Source organism: Manis javanica, chromosome 17, assembly GCF_040802235.1.
Source record: "Manis javanica isolate MJ-LG chromosome 17, MJ_LKY, whole genome shotgun sequence".
Taxonomy (NCBI): Eukaryota; Metazoa; Chordata; class Mammalia; order Pholidota; family Manidae; genus Manis; species Manis javanica.
The window spans coordinates 63,808,192-63,831,960 of NC_133172.1; the positions used below are offsets into that span (position 1 = coordinate 63,808,192).

The window sequence follows — 23,769 nt, forward strand, 5'->3', positions numbered from 1 at the left end:
CCCTACTTTGGAACTCGCTATTTCAATAATAAATTTTCTATTGTTCAAGCCAGTTTTAGTGGCGGATCCTGTTTCTCACAACCAGACTGTGTACCTCTGTCCCCAGGGCGCCTTCATCTCAGCCATCTGAGGGCCCTTGTGGCTCATTCATCACCCCCGAGTTTAGCAGACATGGGGTTCCCCGGAGCGACCGGTGACAGGGACTCCTGCCTGGACTGGGGCTAGGGCGACAGGAGCCAGGGGTAAACTTTAAGAGGGCGCCAAAAACTCAGTATTTGAGGTGAACCACATTTTAACTCTATTTAAAAGCATTAGAATCATTAGAAGACAACACAGGCAAAAATCTCCTGAATATAAACACGAGCAACATTTTTCCTCAACACATCCCTCAGGCAAGGGAAACAAAAGCAAAAATGAACAAGTGGGACTATATCAAGCTGAAAAGCTTCTGTACAGCAAAGGACACCATCAATAGAACAAAAAGGCATCCTACAGTATGGGAGAATATATTCGTAAAGGACACATCCATCCAGTAAGGGGTAAACGTCCAAAATATATAAAGAGCTCACACACCTCAACAAACAAAAAGCAAATAATCCAATTAAAAAATGGGCAGAGGATCTGAGCAGACACTTCTCCAAAGAAGAAATTCAGATGGCCAACAGGCACATGAAAAGATGCTCCACATCGCTAATTATCAGGGAAATGCAAATTAAAACCACAATGAGATATCACCTCACACCAGTAAGGATGGCCACCATCCAAAAGACAAGGAAAAGCGAATGTTGGTGAGGTTGTGGAGAAAGGGGAGCCCTCCTACACTGCTGGTGGGAATGTAAACTAGTTCAACCATTGTGGAAAGCAGTATGGAGGTTCCTCAAAAAGCTCAAAATAGAAATACCATTTGACCCAGGAATTCCACTCCTAGGAATTTATCCAAAGAAAACAAGATCCCAGAATCAAAAAGACATAGTCACCCCTACATTTATCGCAGCACTATTTACAATAGCCAAGAAATGGAAGCAACCTAAGTGTCCATCAGTATGAATGGATAAAGAATATGTGGTACATGTACACAATGGAATATTATTCAGCTGTAAGAAGAAAACAAATCCTACCATTTGCAACAACAAGGATGGAGCTAGAGGGTATTATGTTCAAAGAAATAAGCCAGGCGGAGAAAGACAAGTATCAAATGATTTCCCTCATTTGTGGAGTAGAAGAACAAAGCAAAACTGAAGGAACAAAATAGCAGCAGACTCATAGACTCCAGGAAGGGACTAGCAGTTACCAAAGGGAAGGGGTGGGGAGGGAGGGAGAAGGGGATATGATTAACACACATAATGTAGGGGGGTCACAAGGAAGGCAGTACAGCATGGAGAAGACAAGTAGTGACTCTGTGGCATCTTACTACGCTGACGGACAGTGACTGCAATGGGGGGAGTGGAGACTTGATAATATGGGTGAATATTGAAATCACAATGTTCATGTGAAAACTTCAAAAGATTGTGTATCCATGATGCCTTAATAAAAAAAATACTAGAATCAATGACAAAAATCCATGTTGAGCAGCATATTAAAACCTCAAGCAGAGACTGGATGGCCATGGCTGGTTTCCCTCTTTGGCTCGGCTCCTGCATGGAGACCCGCACTGCCGCAGCTCCTGCCCCTGAGCTGGGATGAGAGGGGCCGGTAGGCCCAGGACCCTGTGTTACATGGTCACCTGCCTGCCCTTTCCTTCAGGCCATCTGGGTGCTCTAAGGAACAGGGCCCCAAACAGTCACAGCCATGCACAGGCAGGCTACCCCTCCGTGCTCACATCAGCCCTGCCGTAGGCAGGCCGACGTCCTACCTGGATTCAGAGAATGGGACGCAGGCTCTGGGAGGTGATCAAGGGGTGGGGCCCTGTTTTGCTTGGTTCCCCCAGAGGTGGAGGAGGAGGCGGCCAGCAGGCTGCCCGAGGTGCTGGGGGAGGGTGGGCAGGGGAGGAGAGGGAGGCTGGAGCGGGGCAGCAGCACAGGCCGCCTCTGCCCAGGGCCACAGGAGCTTCCTGCCCTGGTGGTGCAGGGATACCCAAGAGAGAGCCCCAGAACCATCCCACCTGAGAGGCGGGGGCACTGAGGCATCAGGAGCAGCTGCTGTGCCTCCTAGGACCTCACTTCCCTCCGGCATCCTCCCATGCGGCAGCCACGGGGGCCACAGGTGGGGTGGCTGGTGGTCAGCAGCTGGAGGGTGTGTGTGAAAGTGGGGGCAGGGGTGTGGCTGGTATAGCAGCAGCTGGCACTAGCCGCCCCGAACAGCCCTGCCAGACCCGGTTCCTGATCGCTGTGGGGCTCCCTGCGCCTGGCTCAGCACACCCCAGAATCCTGGAGTCCTGGGAGGTGACTCGGGGATTCCTGATCCTGTGATCCCAGGACATGTGCTTTTACCTGCTTAGAGGCTTTAGCTAGGAACGCCAAACGAAGAATCAGGCTGGAGATCACGCAGAGAGCTGTGACGCAAGTCTCTGGGCAAAGCCATTGATTATGGCATGTGCAACGCCACACAGCTAAAATCCCATTTGCAGGCCGCCCCGAATGCAGGCTCTGGCCAGGCAGCCTCAGAGTGGGAGCTCTCCTGTGCAGGGCAGCCCCCTGCCAGCTGCCTCTGGCGCAGGGTCAAACCCAGCAGCAGATCAGAAACCATACTTCTACAGACGAAACCGAGGCCCAGGGACTGCAGAGCTCGCGGGGAGGGTGTGGCACTGGGGGCTGGCACGCAGCTCTGCCACACCCCCTCCTGCCTCCCCGCTCACTTCCGTCCTGTTATCTGGTGAGTCGCACTCCACAGTCCCCTGGCACCAGGGGTGATGGTCACAGGAAAGGAGGCCTCGGAAGGCAGCCAGCCCATCTCCATTCCAGCCTGCAGGGAAGATCCGCGACTGAGCAGCGCCCGGAGGAGGCAGCGCTTAGAGGGCCCAGGCACCACCGGGGAGGTGCCAAAGGCCCAGTGCGGCCTCAGCTGGCCAGGCACTTGTGCAGGCTGTGGCTCTCGCCTGCAGGGACTGGGCATGTGCCCTCAGCGGTCGGCAGCCTGCCCCCGTACCCCTGAGGGTTTCTAGATGAGGTTACGGAAGCAAGGCTTCCACAGACCTCCCACTGCCCCACCAAGGCCCCAAACTGCAGGCTGTGGGACACTGGCCCCCACTGCTAATCAGAGCACCAGGCTCAGATGCTGTTTCTCACCCACAAAAAAGGCCGCATTTGAAATGAACATGCCCAGTGTGGGTGCTGGTGAACTGGCTGCACTGCAGCCTGTCCTACAGGGCATTTTGGCAATTATAACCGAGGGCCGCACATCAATCCTGCACTCAGATTTATCTCTCAGAGGATGTTTATTGTATAAACAGCACCATGTATCTGACAGTAGCGGTGCAGACGTCCAACCACAAGCTGCAGGCAAGCCATACCCACTGCTATGCTCACACTCTGATGTTAAATAGAGAGTGAAGGGTGACTGAGTATGGGCAGAGGCCTAGGAAAGGGTCAGAAGGGGTGCCGGCTGCCAGGGGGCTCCCAGAGGGTGTTACTCACTGCAGGTGGCCCCTGCTTCTCTAGTTTTGTGGGTGTTCTGTGTGCAGCTTGTGTGTCTGCAGCGAGAGGCGGCCCCCTGCAAAGTGGCCTCTCCCCTTTCCTTCCCCCTCCAAACCTCTGGGCCTCAGTTTTCCCTGTGAAATGGGAATGGTGACCGGCTCACACACCGTGATGGACCAGAACAGGAGTCCGGCCCTCTGCCACCTTTGTTCAATCTCAGATGGGAAACCGGTCGCAGAGGAAATGTCGTGCAGGGGAAGCGGCTGCTGTGCCCCCTGCAGAGGGCAGGCCAGCGGGGGTTGCAGGCAGCACATAAAACCCTGGAGGAGCACATGCTCTCCAGGAGATGTGTCAGGATAACTTGCCATCCCATTCCCATTTTGGGGAAAAAAAAATTATTTTTCCTTGCTTGTTGTGGAAAAATAAACTCTATCTGTGTTAAAGAATAAAATGTGGACACAAAACAGTAAGAAGGCTGAGAGGGAAGCGCAGGGCATCTGCGTGGCATGTGTGTGCGATGGCACAGACCCAGACTCCAGGGGAAGAAGACGGGCACACACGGCTGTGTGAGAACAAGTGGGAAGGGAAGGTGGGACTTCCCGCGAAGGGGGCTTCCTCTGTGGACAGAGGAGAAACAGCGACAGAAATGCTACAAAGAGAAACATAAACAGAAAGAACCCAGGGCGTGAACAGGCACATCCCACAAGAAATACCAGACAATGAACACCTTTCACTTTAAAATTTTTCCTCCAAAACTTCCTGAGAGGCAGTGATTGGAGCCCGGGACACATTGCCTGGGCCTGGTGAGGATCAAACAGTGCTAGCCCGGCCACCCAGAGGGCCCACACCTGCAGCCCTCCTGCCCTCGCCCCTGCCTGCTGCCACGGCCTTGGAGAGGCGGGCGCTGGCCCTTGCCCCGCCGCCCTCACAGCGTATTCTCCTGTGGTCTGCGTGCCACTGTTCCTCTTCTCCCCCCAGGCAGGGCACCAAGCATTCTCAGCAAGTGTTTGTTGAGTGACTATGTGATCTCGTCACAACTCTCTGCTCTATCATTATCTTCACTTTGTGTTATTTTCACCTTCTTTTCTTTTATCTGCATGTTTAGATTTTTCTCTGAGTGTCTTCTATGGCCCTTTTTTAAATAAGAAAGAAGAGCAGTTGCCTTATAAGCGCACTTGCAGAATCTGGGTGGCTGCCTCCCCACAGGCCTGTGGCTGCTCATCCCCTGCTCAGCTCACAGCCCAGGGAAGGGCTCAGACGGCTGGACATGGCCAGCGGCCCGGAGGTGCCCAAAGCAGCCTCCACACACTCCCCGGACTCCTGTGCTCCCCCCACGGGGTTTCTGTGACCTGTAACACAGCATCCTCACACACCCCCTCTCCCATGGCCCCTGTGGGTAGGCAGGCTTGTACCTCCCCTGGGCCCCGGCAGCCCCTCTGTGCTACTGAGAGCTTGGCTGGGAGCTGAGCACTGGGAGCACCATGGTCCGAGGGGGGAGGCCAGCCCCAGGATGGATGATGTCCAAATCCTTACGCACCTCCCACCCCACAGGGCTGTTGGTTATCACTAGCCGGGCAGGACACCCCAGGTCTGCTCCCAGGCACCAGAGAGCTTTCTGCAAGACAGATCTGCTCCTGTCTCCCTGCTTGAGATAAAGGGGCCCCTTCGGTGCACAGACCACAGCCCTGCCTGGAGCATTTGCTGGTGGTGCCTCTCGGCCTTGTCCGTCTGCCCTCCCCAAGTGTGGGGGTCCCTCTCCTGAACCCCCAGGACAGCCCACTCATAGCTGCTCATGTATCTGTGGGCTCTCCCAGGAGGTGGGGGACCCCTTGGGGCCTTGACTTCCTGCCCCCATTGTGTCCTGGGGTGCAGAGTATGCAGACCGCCCCCCAGGGCTCTCTCTGTCTGGATGCTGTGAATGAGCACAATGGGGCAAGCAGTCCGCCATGCCCCCAGCGCAGACCTCCTCCTTCCCTGCTTGTTCCCTGGATGTTCCCCCGACTCCCCAGTCCAGGGCAGCAACAGGGGGTGGTGCTGTGCAGAGGGGTGGGGGTGCCGGGGGTGAGATCACCCTCCTCTGGACTCCCTGGACCCCCCTCTGTCCCTCAGTCTAGCTGCAGAGTGTCAGGGGCAACCTCAAGGGCAGGGCTCCAGGGAGGGAGGTGTGGCCACCCCACAGCGCCCTGGCCCTGGGGGAGGGAAGGCGCAGGGGCTCAGCCTGCCTCGCAGCTTGCCAGGCCACGCCACTGATTCCACAGGCGGGGAGGCTGAGCCTCAGGGAGGGGGCACCACCTGCAGGCCAGGGCTCTCTATCCCCCACCGGATCCCAACCCTCATTCTGTGAGGGGGTCACTGCAGGGGTCTGAAGGGGACTGTGATCCCCAGCAGCCTTTCCTGGGGATCCCCTCCCCCTCTCCTGGCCCTGCCTGGGCACCCGTAAGACAGAAGGTGGTAGAAAGCCCTGAAGCAAGCACTTGGGTCCCCCAGAGTGAGCCCCACCCACCTCATCCTGCTTTTGATGCCCCAGAAGAGCTGCTGCGTGTGGAGCCCATCCCCCAGGGTGAGACCCCCTTCTCTCCACCGTGTGCCCCATCCAGCCTGTGCCAGTGTAGGGTACACACCAGTGCAGGGGAGGTGATGAGTGCGTGGGAAGGACTCGTGTGCCCAGCACCCTCCCAGACGAACCGCTCAGCTCGACTGTTGGAAGAGCTCTGGAAACAGCCCGGGCTTCTCCCCTTCACCCCCAGACTGGGTCAGGGGGCCCTGGCAGGGGGTCGGTCCAGGCTCGGGGCGGCTGGGGGCTCCTCTGGGGGGCAAGGGCCGGCATTGTGGGCTCTGTGCTCAGGCTGCACGTGTCGGCTGCGTGCAAAGCACCTTCCATGGCCATGCAGCCCCTGGGAACTGTAATTTTTGCCTATTGAAGTCATAATTTACTCCTGGGAAAATAAACATTTGGGTTTGTTTTGCTGTGACTCCATCCCATGAATCTCAACAGCATGAAGGGTCCGGTTTCCCTCCTGGCCCCACCCTCACGTCGGCCGGCCTTCGGTCTGGCCTTTGCAGCACCTTGAGGCATCTGTCACCTCTCCGAACCCCAGCCTCCTGAGTCACCTCAGGGAAACTGACGTATTGTTTGGGGCCACCCAGATGTCGTGGTGCCTTTTTCTTCTGGAAGCCGACCTGCCTTCTGGCCAAACAGGGCCACTTGGAAGCACCATCGTTCGGCCTCCCCAGGGCTGGCCATTAGCACCAGAACCTTCTTGGGGTGGGTACTGAGCATGGATTGGCCGTGTTGCTAGTCGAGGAGCCTGAGGCTGCCTGCAGTGCCTGCCTGCCCTGGGTTGCTGTGGGTTTGTGGAATTCAGCCTGCAGGGGACGGGGATCAGCAGAACCAGAGACAGGGAGGAAGCCGGACTCATCTCTTCCCTTTGGCTCCAGGAAAGCTCGGTTTCGTCTGAGCCAAACAGTCCACCGTGTGTGTCACGCACCTCGGATGCACCCGGGTGTGGTCACAGCCCACTTACTGGTGCCACTGACCATGCTGGGGCCCACTGACCATGGGCTCCACCACCTCGACGAGCCCCCAGCCAAGATTCACCTTGTGGTCCTGCCTACATCCACAGCTGACTGTCCCTAACCCACGCCAGGCACTGTAAGGCACTGTCCCTGGGATCTGGGGAGGTGCTCTGGGGTGCCAGCCAGTGGCCTGGAGAGTCCCAGGGGGCAGCTGCCCGGGTGCCTGGGTCTCCCAAGCAGGGTCCCAGCCCCCAGGGCCAAGCAGAACCTCGGGACAGAGAGGCGGGAGTCCCGGGCCAGGGCCTCATCTCTCACGTGTGCAGTGAAGGACAGTCACTGAGTGAGGGATGGGCTTTATGACAGGTTTTGTCATGGGAAAACCTGCAGCAATATGGGGGGTCAAACAGCTGTCACCTCCTGACCTTGGTGGGGACAGCAGGGGGCCTCCACCCAACCTCCCGGCACTGTGGACACAGCACGCCCCCAACTTTTCCCTGGCACATCTCGGGGGCTGGGACCTTGGTCCTCCGGAGCACAGTCCGGCCCCGGCAGCCAGTCCTATCGCCATCTCGGGTGGGGACGGGGTCCCCGTGCCCGAGCAGGACCCTGGTTCACGTTGCCCCATCCATGCAACAAGCTCAATTTCTGCCCCATTCCCAGCACCCTGAATGCAGAACACAAAGCCACAGCCAGCCACTCACCCCCAAGTCAGTGGCAGCCTGGAGTCCCAGGGGTGACCCTGAGTATTTGTCACGCTCTTTGAAGAAGGGGCAAAGCCAACCCTTGGATTTGAGCCCCTACGGCTGTGCCCAAGGGCAGCTGTGGGTCAGACCTGAGGACAAACCTCTGGAAGGAGCTGGGAACCTTCCTGCTCACCAAGTGCTCCGAAAGATTCTGAAGCTCACAACCCAGCCTGCATCCCAAGGCCTGCTCCCCATACGCCTCTCCCACAGGTGACACCATGGCCTGTCATGGCTGTGTCCCCCCCCGTGTCCCCTGCAGTGCCCAGCGTGGGACTGGGTCAGGGTGGGGACCCCAGTTCTGTGCCTGGAGCACGAACAGGGTCAGAGTCCCGTGCACACCTTGTCACCTCCACACCCCAGGAGGGCAATGGCCGCGGCAGCAGCCAGAGTCCACACATCACCTCCCCCTGCAGGCACTGCCCACTGAACCCTCGTGCCAGTCCCGTGCGACTGCTCCCGCTGTCCCTGTTGTACAGCTAGCAGGCCAAGAACAGAGAGGGTGGCAACTCGCCAAAACACACCGCGCGGGCAGCTCACACCCAGGCCCGACCCTCCCAGCTGAGCAAAGTCCACTCAGAAAGGGCCCATCCTCACATCGGAGGGCCACTCAGCCCGAGCGAGCCGAGCCCTGACTTCCACTAGAGCCAGACGGCCTCGGGAATGTGGCGAGCGGAGGAGCCAGACCCAAGGCTGTGTGTTGCGTGGTCCTGTCGGCGTGTCATGCGCACACCACACGGATCCGTGGAGGCAGCAGGCGGTTGGTGGGTGCAGGGGTGGGAGGGGAGGGAGTGCCTGCTAAGGGGGATGGGGCTCCTGTGGTGGAGGTGAGAATGCCCGGCACCAGGGCGATGGTCGCAGAGCTCTGTAGGCGTGCGGAAACCCACTGACTCAGCCACGTCAGCCCGGGATCCGCGTGCTGTGTGGGTTCCCTCAAAGCTGTTCCAAAATCAAAGCAGACCCCGAACAGAAGCTTCTGAGCCACGGCACCCTTCACTTGCTGAGGGGCATCAGCACGTGCGTGAGGCTCAGAGAAGATGGGTCAGGTGCCTGCGTCCCGAGACGCTGCCACGGAGCCTGTGTCCAGAGGAAAGGACCCTGGGGGCAGGCCTGCGGGGAAGAGGGCCTAAAATAGCTCCAAGAACCCGAAACTCTGGGGAGAAGTGGAGGGTGGTGTGGTCGCCTCAAATGGGGAACTCCTCGTGGGAGAAAGCAGAAGTTTGATTCGGGGGTTAGGCCGGCGTGGGCAGGGCAGGGCGGCAGAGGAGGAGAGGGTCCTCATGAGGAAAGTCAGCTCCCGATGTCCCGGGGCACCACGCACTCTGGGGGAAGCCTGCCGGCTGCAGAGCTAGGGAAGGTCCCATTTCTCAGATCGGGAGACTGAGGCCTGGGGCCGCCCCGCCTCGGAGGAGATGCGAATTTGCGCTCTGGGCCCACTGCGGTTGGACGGCGGGGCACCCACCCGGAGTGCCCCCTGAGCCCCACCCCCACCAGGCCCCACTGGGTCTCCTCGACCAGGGCAGTGGGGAGCCCACATGGCACCAGGCACCCAGGGCTGGCACCCAGCGTGAACAGGCCAAGACCCCACCCTCAGGGCGCCAACAGCCCAGCATTGCCAAGGCACGAGGGGGCCCCGCAGCATGCCCACTGATGAAGGGGCTTATGTACCTGCAGCCATACTGGGTGCTCCTCTGACGGATGCAAACCGCAGCTGGCACCAAGCACTGAGCCCGCCGATGGGCTCTGACTCCGGGGTGCCTCCTTGAGGAGCAAGCTTACAGTCGCCCTGGCAGATGGTGTGTTTGTGCGGAGGGGTGCAGCCCAGAAGGAGTGGGGGTGCTCAGGCCCCAGAGGGGGCTCAAGGGCAGGGTGGCAAACAGGTTGGTCACAGGGCAGCAGCACCTGGCCAGTGCAGGGCCTGCAGGTATCGAATGGGCATGAGGGAGGCAGGAGGTGGCACGGGGTGTGCTGCCCCTGTCAAACTCAGGCACAGGAGAGAATGATCTAGAATAAGGCAACACAATGCTGTGACTGTCAGAGAGGCCGTGGAGGGAGACCAGACGGAGGAGAGAGAAGGTGGGGAGAAGGGCCCAAGGGAGGCTCCTGGTTCTCCTTTTTCCTCCTGGCTGCTTAGAACAGTGTGCTCTGTACCTTCTCTCTTCCTGCTGGGAAAGCAGAACTGATGGCTGGAGGTGGTGCAGCCACTTTGCAGTTAGATGGCCACAAGAAAGAAGATAGTGGGATAGAAAGAAACTGTGACCCGGATGGCATTGCTGTACCAAGCTGAACCATTTGCTTCTGGGCTTTTGTTGTGTGGACAAAACCAAACAGGCCCTATTTACATTGTTAGTAGGTTTTCTACTATTTGCAGCTAAACGCAATCCTATTTTATGTAATGGGTTCAAATCTTTCATGGATAGGGTTGCCAGATTGAGGAGACACAAACACAGGATGCCCAGTTGAGTTTGAATTTCAGATAAACAATGAATAATTGTTAGTGTAGGTATATCCCAGGCAATATTTGGGACATATTTCTAATAAAATATTGTTTGTCTGAAATCTGACTTCAACTGTAAACCTGTTCATGGACGCAGTATCGGAATCCAGAGAGGTCACACAAGCTGTAAGAGGCTTCATGTGCGCAAGCGGCAGGAGCAGCCTCTGTGTTTTCTGCTCTGGGGTATCTAGCACTTTCTTAAGTCTGCCATAATGGATGTGCACAGGACACTCAGAAAAGGCATGTGACTCATAGCCCAGGTCGGAGACACGAAGGGCTGTCCAGAGGCAAGGGGCGTGCACAGAACGAGGGCAAGCAGTGGAAGACTCCTCAGAGGCAGGACCTGCCTGGTGCTTTAATCTCATTTGACAAACGTATCAGCCGTCGTGGACTGAGGAGACGGCCATTCCCTTGATAGGGCATACCTACTGGCTGGGACTTGAAAGGCACATGTCTGCTTGGCACCCGGTCGGCCCTGCCCTGGGAGATGGTATCTGCAGGGTGCCGGACCTCCTCCTTGCTCAGCAGGAAGGTGCTGTGATTGATCAGCCTGCCAGTCAGTGGGACAGTCGTCCAGAGGATGCAAAGCAGACGTACATCCAGGTCCTTGGGAGCCGTGATCAGAGGGCACTCTGGCCAAGCCCTGAGCAGCGCCTTCACACCCTCTGGTCCTGAGGTGCTCTGCACCTGGTAGGGGACGCCAAGGTGCCCGATGCCCCAGCCACTGCCTGCAGACGCAGACGTGCTGAACCTGGGCTGCTGGAAATGGAAGAGCTGTGGCCTGGTGCGGATGCCCACTGTGGCTGGCAGAGGAGATAAAGATGCCTGGGCACTGGCAGATAAGCTGGCAGGCCGGCTCCTCCCACAGCAAATCTGGAGAGGAAGCCAGGGGAAACGGGCACAGGCCCGGGCAGGAGGGAGATAAAGTTGCCCCAGTCCAGGTTCAGTCTCCCTGATTTTCCTTCCACGTCAGTAGGACCCACGTGGGAGGGTCAGCAGGGCCCTGAGACCTGGACTAAGTGCTCATCATTTGCAATATTTTTAAAAGAAAGTTAAGGTTATTTTTATTGTGGTAAAATACACGAACCCTAAATTACCGTTTTAACCATTTAAGAATGAACAGCTCAGCGGCACTAAGCACGGTCAGAGTGCTGTGTGCCCACCACCTCCATATCCTCTCAGGGTTCTTCATACCCCTTCCCCAGGGCAACCCCAGACGCATTAACAGACATCCCTGTGCCCGTCCTCAGCCCCCCACCACCACCGGCCTGCTTCTGTCGCCTCTGCTGTGGGCCTGCCTGCTCTGGGCTGCATGTGACAGTCGCCTTGCCCCACGAGGCCTCCGTGCCTGGCTCCTTTGGCCCCGTGAGACATGTGCAGGCTCCTCCAAGCCTCTCCCGACACCCTCTTGGCTCGCCTTGAGCACCTGGCTGTCGGGCACTGCTGCAGCAGCGAGGTGTCCATGCCCACTGTGGAGCCCTGAGGACCACCTCCAGCCTCCTAGCAGCACCTGGGTCCAGGCTGGGGGCCCTCGTCTCTCTGAGGCCCCAGATCCTCGCAGGGAGGGGGCTCTGAGGGTGCACGGCAGCTCGTGTGCAGCAGGGCCTCAGTAACAAGAGGGTGGTGGCCTGGCGCCCAGCCCGTGCGATAGGCAGGGTGGCTCCCAGTCTGTGGCCTCAAGGGCCACAGACGCCCAAGACTTTCCAGGTGCCTGGGCAACAGAGCTAAGGTGGTCCCAGGCCCTCAGCTGCCAGATGGCCAGCCCCTGGTCCACCAGCCTCACCTCGCCTCCGCCCTCCCTCCCCTGCACAGCCCCTGCAGCCTGGCCGGCTGACGCGCCATCCCTCGGGATGTGAAGGCCCAGCAGGACTCTGTCCTCTCTGCCCCCCTCTAGGAATCGACAGTCCCCAGTGTGGGAAAAGGCAGCAGGCGACCTCAGCCCGTCAGTGTCCGGCCAGCTGCCGCGGGGCAGTGGCCCCTTGACTGGCATTGGTCCCAGACTCGGTAGGTTAGATGTCGACAAGAGGTTGACATGTAGCAAACTTTGTGTTTGACAGAAAACACTCTGCCTTACTGAGCCTCCTCGATAGGTCTGGGTGATAGCCTTTCTTCACGGGGCCCAGTGCCACCCACGCCCTCCTCTGGGTGTCCTTGCCATCCTGCTGGCCCCCTCACCAACGAGGGGGCACACCTTGGACATGCGCCTGAGGGCCCATACGTTCACATTGCTTTTAATTTTTTTGAAAGGTATGCTTACAACTTTCCTTTCTGTCTCCCTGCCTTCCTCTCTGTCTCTCCACCCACCCACCACCCATCCGTCCATACATCCACCCACCCACATATATGTCCATCCATCTACCCAGTATTTATACCAGGATTGGATTCCAAAGGGAGACAGCTGCCCATTTAACAACATGCTTATCTGAATGAAAAGCTGACGCATGCCAGTCTGGGTAGAATGGTTTCCAGAGACCAACTTAGCCGGTTTGGTTTTGTGGCGACATGTCCGCTAATCAAGCGCCCTAACTCTGCAGCTTCCGGGACTTCATGAACACAGGTGTCGCAAGCTGGCTGCTGTGCCCTCAACAAGGGTCCCGCCTCCTGCTGCTGGTTCAGGACGGTCACCATGTGAGGCCTCCCAGACCTGAGTCCTGCCTCTCACATCGCCTCGTTTCACACTGAGTGGGCTGGGCGCCTTCAGGGGGTGCCCCCCGTGCTGCTCACCACTGTGTGTCTTACACACATCTGCCAGGCCCGCCGTCCTCCTGACCCTGGGCCAGGCTGTAGGTGCAGCTAGCCGTCATCTCCATCAACTTCTCTAGCGGACACGGGCTACCCATACCCACCAAAAAAGAAGTGGTCCACGGGTCGGGCATGACTGAACCAGATGAAGCTGTTCTGTAAGAAATCTCACTCTATGGGGAACTTGGTTTTTCGGAAAAGTCTTAGGGATTTACAGGCAAAAATAAATAAAGCCTGTGGAACCACAGCTTCGAGAACAGACCCAGCGTCGCGTGTGACAGATCCCTACCCTGCCGGGGGGCCTCTTTGCTGTCTGTGCTGGTGGGTAAAGCAGGGGTGACGGGGAAGCGGCTCCCGAAGAGCTCAGCCATGGAAACACTGCGATGACCATGGCCACCATTTGTAATCATGACACCCCACCCCAGGACGCAGGTCTGAGCCCCATCCACCCTGCCGCTGGGTGCCCCTCGCCTGGCTGCTCTGATGCCGGAGGCAGCCGGGCACTCCTGTCCCAGACACAGCCCTGCGCCTGGCTCCGCACCAGGCAGACATCTTGAGCCCCAGCTTGTTGCTGTGTCACATTCTCTCACCTCGCCAAGGGGTTGGGGGTGTCCTCTCAATAGCTCGGGATCCTGACCCTCAAGGCGGCGCCCTCCTTGAGGTGGGTGGGCACGGAATCTCCAAGGGCCACATCACCTTTCGAGCCTCACGGAGGTGCCAAGGCATCCCTCTCCCACCCAGGGCCCCATTTCTTGCATCCTGGAGTGGAATGGGGTTCCCCCATGTTCTGAGGGTCACAGTGCTCAGTGGCCCCAGTGACCCCAGGACTTTCCACCACCCCACTCTGACATCAAAGATCTCCCCAAGGCCCGTCACCTGGGGCACCGAGTCCTCCTCAGTGGAGCATGACCCCATTCTGTGAGGGCCCGCACAGAGCCACACAGGCACAGAGCCACACAGCCATCCTGCTCTCTGCTGCCCACTCTTTGCAGCCGGGCTGCCCCCACAGCCTCACCTGGCTGACCACGGAGCCCACATTCAGAGAGGACTGAGCTAGCTCGGCCGGGGCCCCACCTGCTCAGGGGCGGGACCAGCCCCAGGGTCCAGGTGCTCCGCACCCCTCCTGGCCACCACCCCACCTCACCTCTCCTGGGGGTGCCAGTTCCCAGAAGCCACGGCACGTACGGCCTCCAGAAACACCCACACCATCACTGGGTGCCTGGCTACCTGGAGGCCTTTCTCACGGGGGCAGGGGGGTGTCTCCCCGGAGCTCCCCCTCCCAGCCCTGCTGGGCCTGGCCCAGGGGCACAGGCCTGCAAGGAAGACACAGTCCGGGAAAGACACACACAGATAAAAACAGTCCCTTGGGTGGTTCAGGCAGGAGGTTGTAAGTGTTGACGCATCACTGGCCCCACTTCACAGGTGAGGAGCCAGGATGGGGCGGGGACCCCATGGGGACCCCACCCCACAGCTTGGCCCAGGCCCTGCTAGAACAGCTGAGCTGGGTCCTGCCCCAAAGCAAGGGCGGCCTCCCACCACTGAATCCATGATGAGAATTCATTTTCACCAAGAAGGGAAGGGGGCGTGGGCTCTGAGAAGATGGTGCAGCGCGCCCCCTCTGTCCTCCATGGCGGGGAGTCTCTGCTGTGTGCAGAGGATTCCTAATTTAAAGATCAGCACACAGACAAGGGGATAAGACCAGCAGGAACCCACCAGAGGCACAGCTGCCCATGGTGGGCTAGGCCCGCCGCTCTGTCTCCTGGGCTTGTGGACCCGGAGCGGCCCAGTTGCTGGGAGCTGGACACGAGCCTCGTGTGCTGTGTTTCATATTCTGTCGGCAAAGGAGTAAAGAAGAAACAGGGAAAATCGGCTTAATGCCCCATTATGTCCCATCTACCTGAAAGGCCGCATCTCCAGGTGTGCAGGGGAAGCACTGTTGAGGCACTTTGTGTCCTGTGTTTTGCACAAAGACTCTGAAACTGTGCACCAGGTGCTCAGGCCAGACCCACAGCCCCAGTGGCGACAGAGCTGTGAGCTGCCCCCGTTTGTCCGCCCCGGCGGCCAGGGGCCACCCCGGCCCACTTCCCGGGCTGTGAAATGAGGCTGGAGGGGCACAGCTGGGGGGACGGCTCAGCGGGGTGGGGCTGCAGGGCTGCCTCCAGCTGTCTGGTCCCCGTGGGAAGGGAGGAAGCACCTGGCACTTTCGGTTTCTGACAGGAAGCAGCCCGCTCCCATCTCCCGGCCCAGCTGCGCCCTCTGCCCCGAGGCTCCACCCAGGCGGGCCCCCCAGCTGGCCCCTCACCCTGCAGACAAGGAACCCGTGCTGTCCTGGACTCAGGGCACGTGGGGGGCTCTGACTTGCAGTCTCTGTCACCTTCCTGTCACCTGCTTTTAGGATTCAAGGTCCCAACCTTGGTCTAGAAAAGGCTGTGGTGGTGGGCAGGAAACGGGCTTGACATCTGTCTGTCTGTCTGTCTGTTCTTCATCCCAGGGCTGGGAGAACGTCAGAAGGATGCCCTGCACTGAGGGACCCCAGGGAACAAGTGTGCAGAAAGCAGGAACAGGGTCGCCTGAGCACCGGGGGGTGGGGGGCCCATGGTGCCCTAGGCCAAGGCACCAGCCTGGCAGCGGGGTGCAGCCAGCCATGGGGTTGGCAGCAAATTGTGGCCTCTCTGAGCTCTAGTCTAAGCTCTGGGTCTGAGTGTTGGGGTCCCGAGCCCTGGCTGGTGGGTGCCCTGCACAGAGCAGGTCTTCTTTCCTATAGGAGAGCCCAGCAGAAGGGGCCCCCGAGGCCCCGGCCCAGAACGGGACAGGCTGTTGGTCTCTGAGGACACCAAGCTTCCAGCAGAGCTGTGGGGCTGCGGGCTGGCCCTGGCCATCCTGGGACCCCAGGCTCTGCAGCCTGGAGTGCGAGCAGGCCAGGTGGGGCAGTGAGCACAGCCCCGTCCCGCCGGACGTCCTTCCTCCCACCCGCGCCCTCCTAGGCCTGTGAAGTCAGGGCTTCCCACTGCACTCAGAATGCACCCCGGTTTTGGGGGGAGGAGGAAGCCTGGGGGGCCCAGGGTGGGGCGCATTCCCCAGTTCCTTCTGCACAGGCTCTGCAGGCGCCTGAGGACTGTGGGAGGGTGAGCCAGGGTGGGTCAGGAAGGTGGGCTAGGCCGCTGGCCAGCGCCTCCCTCACCAGTGCCCCACCTCGCGGAGGGCTGGCGATCGTCCCCCCATCACAGATGAGGAGACAGGCCTGCGGGGTTGTGGGGTGACTCTGGGGCCGGCTCCCAGCCCGGCATGGGCTCATCCACCCACTGCCCTCTCAACAGCACACCGAGAATCAGGGGGTGTAGGCCACACAAGCCAGACCCCAGGCCCAGCCCGGAGGCACTGGGCTCAGGCTGCTCCCTGCACTGCCCAAGGGCATTTGCAAAGCTCTGCAGGCCCAGAGGGGGGTCTCAGCTGTGACGGCCAGGCCTGGCTCCCTCTTCTGCCCAGGCTGAGGGCACCATGGACTCTGGCCATGCCATCAGGGCGACGGCCTGCAGCTGCCGGCTGTGGGTGCTGTGATGGGCTGAACACCCCCCACCGTGTGCTCCCTGCACCTCTGTCCATGGGTCCCCTCAGGGCTGCAAGCCCTGTGGGGGTAGGTGGCCCGACACTGCCGCCTCTCTGGGACCCCTTTCTCATCCCTCCAAGAGTGAGAGCTGCACCCAGAGGCCACGCCCTCTGTGGCCCGCGGCTGCACAGCATGGGCACGATTCAAAGGCCAGTACTGGAAGACCCAGAGCAGGTTGGGGAGTTTCTCCCAAGGACCCTGGGCCAAGGAGCCACTCTGCCAGCATCGGCTGGGACAGCAATCCAGGTGTCAGCTGCGGGAACGCCAGGCACCTTCCACGAACTCCCCTGTACGGAGCCAGCCGCCCACACTACACTTAGCGGGTCCACCTGAAGGTGTGGACTTTCATCACAGAGTGGTGTGTACAGAAGGGGTCCCTTCCTAAGGTCCCACCTTGTGGGGAGGGCACTCGGCAGACAGGGAGGCCCCCAACCCTGTCAGCAATGTGCTGTGTGACTTAGGGAAGTTTCTTGACCTCTCTGGTTTGTGTCCTCTGTACAACCAGGCTGATGACACCTTAAAGGGTGGCCAGGAGGAAGCTCCTTGGGCCAAGGAATCTGGAATGGGGTCGCCCATTGGGCTCCAGCAAGAACCAACCCTGGTGACCTGCTCCTGTGTCCCCTGCCCAGGGCTCGCCCCCCAGCCCCCACTGGCCCTGTGTCCCAAGGGAGACCTGCACTACCAGCTTGGGGCTGATGGTGGACACGACCAGGGGTTGGGAGGGGCTCAATAGACTCCCCCATACGCTGGGCAGCCGTGGCTGAGTCTACCCTCTCTGCAGACAGGCCCTTAGGCTGACCTCTGACCCAGACCACCTGCTGGCGGCCTTGGGAAGGGTCTCATCCAGGTCACTGGGCAGCAGACCCCAGAACCAGCGGTAGGCTGGTGAGACCCCAGACCTGCCTGACTGCTTCCTCTCCAGGAGCTCGGATGTCCGGTGCCCCCAGCAGCCCACCACAGGGCCCGTCCCAGGCATGGCTCCCCGCAGGTCAGAGTGCGAGCACTGCTCCTCAGGCCCAAGGGCTGGCGCCCAGTTCCAGCTCTGCCCTGGCCCTGCTCGCTGTGTGACTCCAGACAAGTCACTTCCTGTCTCTGGGCCTCAGCGGCTTGTCTGATGGCGGCTGTGACAACAGGTCTAGAGCCTGGAGATGATGCCGACGCGCCCCACGGACCCAGCGGCCTCAGCAGGCACCCGCTGCGTGTGGGGCGGCCCAGGCTCACCTGGACCCGGATGCATCTGCTCACACCGAGTGCTGAGTGCCCCAGAGAGCCGGGACTGCCCGGGCGCTGAGGCGCCACAGTGAGCAGAGAGTGGAGCCGGCACCCTGCCTGCCGGGGAGATGGACGATGAATAAATATGGAAACTTGGGAACCCCCCGGTTTGTTGGCTCAAATAATAAATGCAAAGAGAAGAATGCAGCTGGAGAGAGGATTGGCTCTGGGGAGCCGGGTGGTGAGGGTAGGCCTGGCTGAGGGGCCACCTGAGCAGAGGCTGGGTGAGGGCTGGGCGGACGCCTGGGGAGCAGCTGCGCACAGGCCCTGGGGCTGGAGCAGTCGGGTGGGCAGAGGCGTGCGGAGGTGAGGCAGGGGTGAGGGAAGGCCTGGAGGGGGCGCACACAGGGCGGCCTGCTCTGACTCCTTTTCCTCTGTGCACGCTTGTGAATGGCATGATGATAAAGGCCAGAAGTTTTTGCCCACCCAGGATGCCTCCTGGTTGGGGTCCCCTCTGAAGCCCACCTCCACCTGGGCTGCTGTCCCTGTCTGATGGTCACAGCCCCTCCTGAGCACCCGCCCTGCCCCAGGGGTGGTCTGCATGGTGGTGGTGCTTTAATGCCGAAAATTTCATCAGTGCGGCTGCGCTCTAGCCCCGGGCTCTGTAGCAATGGACACCAATGACCCAGTCCATGGACACGCTGGCAGGCCTGGAGTTCCCCGGTGGGGGTGCTGGGAAACGCCCCTCTTCCCTCCTCCCCTGGAGCTGCCCAGACAGAGGGCCCCTGAGGCCCAACCCCAGCAGGCTCTCCAGGAAGGAGCCCTCGGCAGAGGGTCCTGGCTCGGCCGTACTGCCGGGGCGGCTGCTGTCACGGAAGTGAAAGTGTGTGAGAAAGCCCCGAGAGCAGGGCCCAGGCAGGTTGACACGGTGCCTTTCTTCTCAGTCCAAATGCCCTGAGAAGTGAAAGTCTGTCTCCCCCAACTTCCCCCACAGGACCACTTCCTCCAGGAAGCTGGCCTGGATCGCACTCTTCCCACCCTGTGACTCTGTCTTTCTAGGCCCAGATTCCAGGTCTGATAGGTGGGGAGGACACAGCTGGTGGGTTTCCTCTGGCCAGACAGCCCTGTGGGGCTTGCCCTGCAGGTGTGGGGGATGGTGGTGGCACGGGCAAGGACCGGGCAAGTCCCAGGGAAAGAACCCTCCAGTTCACGGCATGGAGGGGCCCCTGCTCTCTCGAGGGCCTGGGGGAGAGTGGGGCCCTGGAGGCTGCTGGGGGGTGGGGAGGAAGGTGTTTGTCCTGTGGCCCCCTCTCTGAGGATCCCCTCGCCTGAAGGCCCCCTGCCCCTACTCCCACTCCAGGCCCCTCTCTCCGCAACTTCTCCTCTGCCCTCTTTACCCCACGGCCCTTATTGGCCCTCTGACTTCGGTGCTGCCCCTGTGGCCGTCGAACCTTTGTGCGTGGCTCACTCCCACCCTGGTGCTGCCAGTTTCCTGCCAGGACCAGCTGGTCTGGCAGGGGCTCTGGGGCCAGCCTCCCGCCCTGAATGGCCCTGCATCCGTCCTGGAGTGCTGGCAAAGCCAGGTTCAAGCGCATCTCCGCTCTCGCCTGCTGTGTGCCCCTCGGAACCGCGGCATCGTCTGTGACGGCAGTCATGGCTGCACGTGGACCCTGCACCTTGACTCTGACACAGGGGCCCCGGCACTGTGGTCAACAAGACAGGGCAGGAGGTGTGGGACGAGGTCTGTGCTGGGTCTGAGCAGGGAGAACAGGGACAGGAGGGCCACCCGGGCAGGCGACGGTACAGATGACGTAAGCGACCGAGCTGCTGACGGCATTTTGCACACAGACACGGATGGATGCTCACAGCCATGTCACAGGAGAGACGGGCCCTCTGCCCTCATCGCAGAGGGCTGTGGACTCTGATGTCCACTCATGCAAGCTCTGGCCGCGGACGCCCTGTGCAAATCCACAGCACCCACAGCCGGCGGCCTCCCAACAGGCCCACGGGCAGCAGCTGACTGAGAACGGGGTGGTGGGGGAACACCACGGGAGCCTCCGACAGCCCTGCTCCCTGGGGCCCCCACCTCCCTTGCAGCCGGAGGCCATGTGCCCAGGCCCTGCCCATGGCTGACAGGGGGGTGTGTGGGCTCTGGGCACCTCCCCCAGCCCTGCTGCCTGAAACACAGAAGGGATGGCTCGGGAGGCCATGTGAAGACACAGGCAGAGATGCGGGGATGTGGCCACAGCCACAGATGCCCGGAGCCCCCAGGAGCTGGAGGAGGCAGGAAGGCCCCCCGGCTGGAGCCTCTGGAGGGAGCAGAGCCCCGCCCAGAAGGGTCTCAGACCTCCGAACTCCAGAGCTGGAAGGAAACAGATTTCTGTTGTTTTAAGTCACCTGGTTTATAATTTGTTACAGGGCCCAGGAAATTAATACAGCATGGAAGGGCATTCCAGGCGGAATCCTTCTGGAGAAGAGCCTGTGGTCAGAGGCAGCTGGGGCAGGAGAGGGATGGGGGGGCCTGGTGGGGAGCAGCCTGCACCACCAGGTGGCTGTGGTGGCCTCTGAACCCTGCCCTAGACCAGGTGACCCAGGGCCGGGCTGTGCTGGGCTCCAGGCTTCCTGGAAGGATGTGCCTCCCTGGGGTCCTGCCCCACAGCCCCTGATGTCCCAGTGGGCTTGGCTGTACTACTCAGGAACGGGACACTCACTGGCCATCTTTGGCTGAGGTCCACTACCTGGACGTCGCGCTGTCCCTCTCGGGCCCGACTCGGGTTCTCCCCCGGGGTGCTCCCATTGTGACGCCCCTGAGCCTCCTCTGCTCCAGCCGATCTACAACAGACTCCAGTGCCTCCGTCCCCGGCACCCTCTGGTGGGCTGGTCCCCACCCCTCACTCCTGTGGGAACACAGCACCCTGACCTCCTTCTCTGCATCTGGGAACAAGTTCCCTAGGACCCGCACAGCTCCTAGTACACAGTAGGCGCCTAATAAATCCGCGTGCAGCAAGCATGCCTCTAAAGGGGCCGCCCCCACGCGGCACAGGCGGATGCCCGCCCTTCCCTGAAGAGCTCCTCACAGGGGGCCCGTCTGCCCTGGCTCTCTGCCTCAGTGCGGCTGGGGAGGTCCCCAGACCCCCCAGGGGGGCGGCAGGGCCTGCCCTGTGCTCTGCTGTGGATCTGAGGGTCAGAGGGGCCCAGCCTCCGCCTTCCCCGCTGCTCCCAAACCAGGAAGGCGGCCACAGCTGCGTGTGCTACATTTGTTCTCAAACAGAAAGGATCTCATGCTTCGGCTTTAACTGTATTTCCTACTGTTCTTTTTGTAGTTTAGAGCCAAAGGTTTTCATGGAGTCTAGGGAAGCCCAGGGCCTGAGGATGGTGGAGCTGTGCTACCCACAGGCCTGTCCTGGCCCCCAGGGCTCCCTCCAGCCCGGTCTCCCTGGCTGTGCCTTGCGGCCTTGCAGGGCCCAGCACTGGCTCCCTGGGGGCTTTGGGGGTCAGGATGCCTCCTGGTGCAGCTGTGGTTGTCCTGTGGGACAGGTGACTTAGAGGACACAGGACATGGACACATAAAAGCTACTGGGTCCCAGGGCTGGGACCCCTGTGCTCAGGTAAGCGCCCAGCCAACCTGCCAGCCAAATGCCACTGTTTCCTGCTCCTGGTGACCCTCTAGGCGCCTAGTGACCATGGCTGACACTGTGCGTCAGCGGCCCTCTTGGACCATGTGCTCCAGGTGCCCGCAGCCCAACCAGGTCCATGGGTGACGCCAGGCACAGCGGGTTCCTTGCCACCTCCTAGCCCCAGACTCCCTCTACACCCCCACCTGAGCCACCCAGACAGGAGAGCAGCTGGCCGCTCGCACGCACACCCGATCCGCTCCCCCGTGCCCTCCCAGTCTTGAGAAGCTGCCCCTGTACTCCATCGGGGAGCAGACAGGGCGTGACAAACAAGGACACTGAGGCCCGGGGAGGATGGCCGGCCAAGCACCCAGTGGTGGGTGGTGGTTCAGGCATGGGTCCGGGGCACTGGGGCCAGGCAGGCATCCCAGGGAAGGAGGGGCGGCTATGTGGTGCCCACCTGGAACGGGACGGGTCAGGCCTCCAGCTGAGCACCAGCAGCCTGGCTGCCCCCTGCAGGTATCCTGGCCGCCTGCGCTGGGGACAAGTCAAGGGCACTGTCCCTGTGCCAAGTGGCCTCTGCACACCTGGCTCTCTAGGTCTGGGTGTGCCTGATGGAGAGGGGCAGGCCACTCCTGGGCCGGGCGCTGGGCGTGAGCCTCAGGGGCCCACCTGGACCCTGGACGTGACCCCAGCAGTAAGACTTGGGACTGGGAGCTCCAGAAGGTTCCAGAGGTTCCTCAGAGCGTGGCCCTGTGGCTGTGGGCGGGGAGGGCGCAGCCTGCCTGCAGTCCTGGGTCAGTGCCCTGCAAGGCCCCCAAAGGCTTTGCACCTGGGGCCTGGGGAGTCAGAGGGAGCTTCAGCCCCTGGGGAGGGAAAAGGCCCAGTGCCCTTGTCCACCACTTCCCTCCGACATCGGCTCTGAAGGGCGGGAGCCCTGGGGGGGACTGCACATGCCAGGGGCCGGGCCTGAGTCCTGGGCCATTGCTCGCCCCCAGGGCCCTGGGCCAGGCCATCTCCTCTCTGGCCTCAGTTCCCTCACCCAAACTCCAAGTCTTGGGGTCCTCCCAGGAGGAGGGCTCTGTGTGGCCCCCATCCGCCTGCATCCCACCTTCCCTCTGAGGAGGACGAGCCCACCCCACAGATGGGCCCAAGCAGCCCCCACCTCCAGCACCTGCCTCTGGGTGGGGCCCACATGCCTGCCTGGCACCTGCCAGGTCTTCCCGGGCCACCTGTCCCAGCTGTGAGGACTGTGCTCTGGGGGGTGGCTGTGTTGATGTTTGCGGTGAGTCAACGCAGCGGCCAGTGCTGTCGACAGAGCTGGGCGGACAGCAGCTTGGAGACGCCGCGCTCTGGCCACCCGCTCCACAGCCCCCGCCCCCGTCTCCCACCCCCTTACCTGGGCTGCCCTTCTTGGGACCCTGGGGTGCAGAGCAGCTGGTGGATGCCAAGAGCCTGCTCCCCAGCACAGGAGATGCCCGGGACATGGAGCTGGAGTGTAGGCAGGAGACAGAATCCTGGCTCTGGGTTCAAGGCAGGCAGCCCTCCAGGGGCCAGAGTGGGGCCAGGGCCCAAGCAATGCCTTGAGCGCCGTTCCCGACCGACCTCGTGGGGCTTTGAGGGAAAGATGAGGGGCCTAGGCCAGCCTGGGCTCCTGGGAGCGGGGCCTCTGTGCCCCAGACAGCTGTGGGCCCTCCGGCAGCCGCTGCCCGGCCTGGGGAAGGGGCGGGAGGCCGCAGGGACTCATGTGATGCGGGGCGGGCTTGGGGAGGCGCTGGTGGGGGAGGTCTCCTTGCAGCCTGCAGGAGAAGCGCCAGCTGTGTCACCCTGATAGTGCGGCTGGGGGCCAGGGAAGCAGGCTCGCAGCTGTGCCCACGGCTTCCTCCACAGGAACCATCTGGGCCCGGCCCTGCCCGGCCTTCCCTGCGGCCATTCCGGTCTGACTTCCCAACAACCCCCTCTTACCCCACACCCGGACCGCCTGGGTGGTGTTTCTCCAACCTGGGTGAGGGGCGGGGGACAGTGTCCATCTTAGCCAAGCCCCCCGTCCTGCGTGCCCCAGCCGTCTGCCACCACCCCCAGGCCTGACCTTGCCTTCAACCAGACTTTCCCCAGAGGCCCCTTCCAGGGCCAACCATCTGCTACCCGGTGTGCCCTTGACCTCGGGGTGAGTCCCGGTCTGGTGCTGGCCCACTCCTCCGCTCTAGGCTCCCCCAGCTGCCTGGGGTTCCTGGTCCCCACAAGTCCTGGAGGGAAATGAAACCCCTTC

At 61.0% G+C, this 23,769-nt stretch overlaps 1 protein-coding gene across 2 annotated transcripts in view; it reads right to left on the reverse strand.

Moving 5' to 3' along the window:
* Positions 1 to 23,220, reverse strand: part of CBFA2T3 (CBFA2/RUNX1 partner transcriptional co-repressor 3) — an 80,516-nt gene extending 57,296 nt beyond the window's left edge. Inside the window, exon 1 of one of the 2 annotated variants that reach the window (XM_036993844.2) lies at positions 22,900 to 23,220. In XM_036993844.2, the coding sequence (XP_036849739.2) occupies positions 22,900 to 22,987 (88 nt within the window). In that variant the 5' untranslated portion in view covers positions 22,988 to 23,220. The remainder of the gene's footprint in view (positions 1 to 22,899) is intronic. The other variant, XM_036993845.2, reaches the window with a different exon arrangement.
* Positions 23,221 to 23,769: the final 549 nt, after the last annotated feature.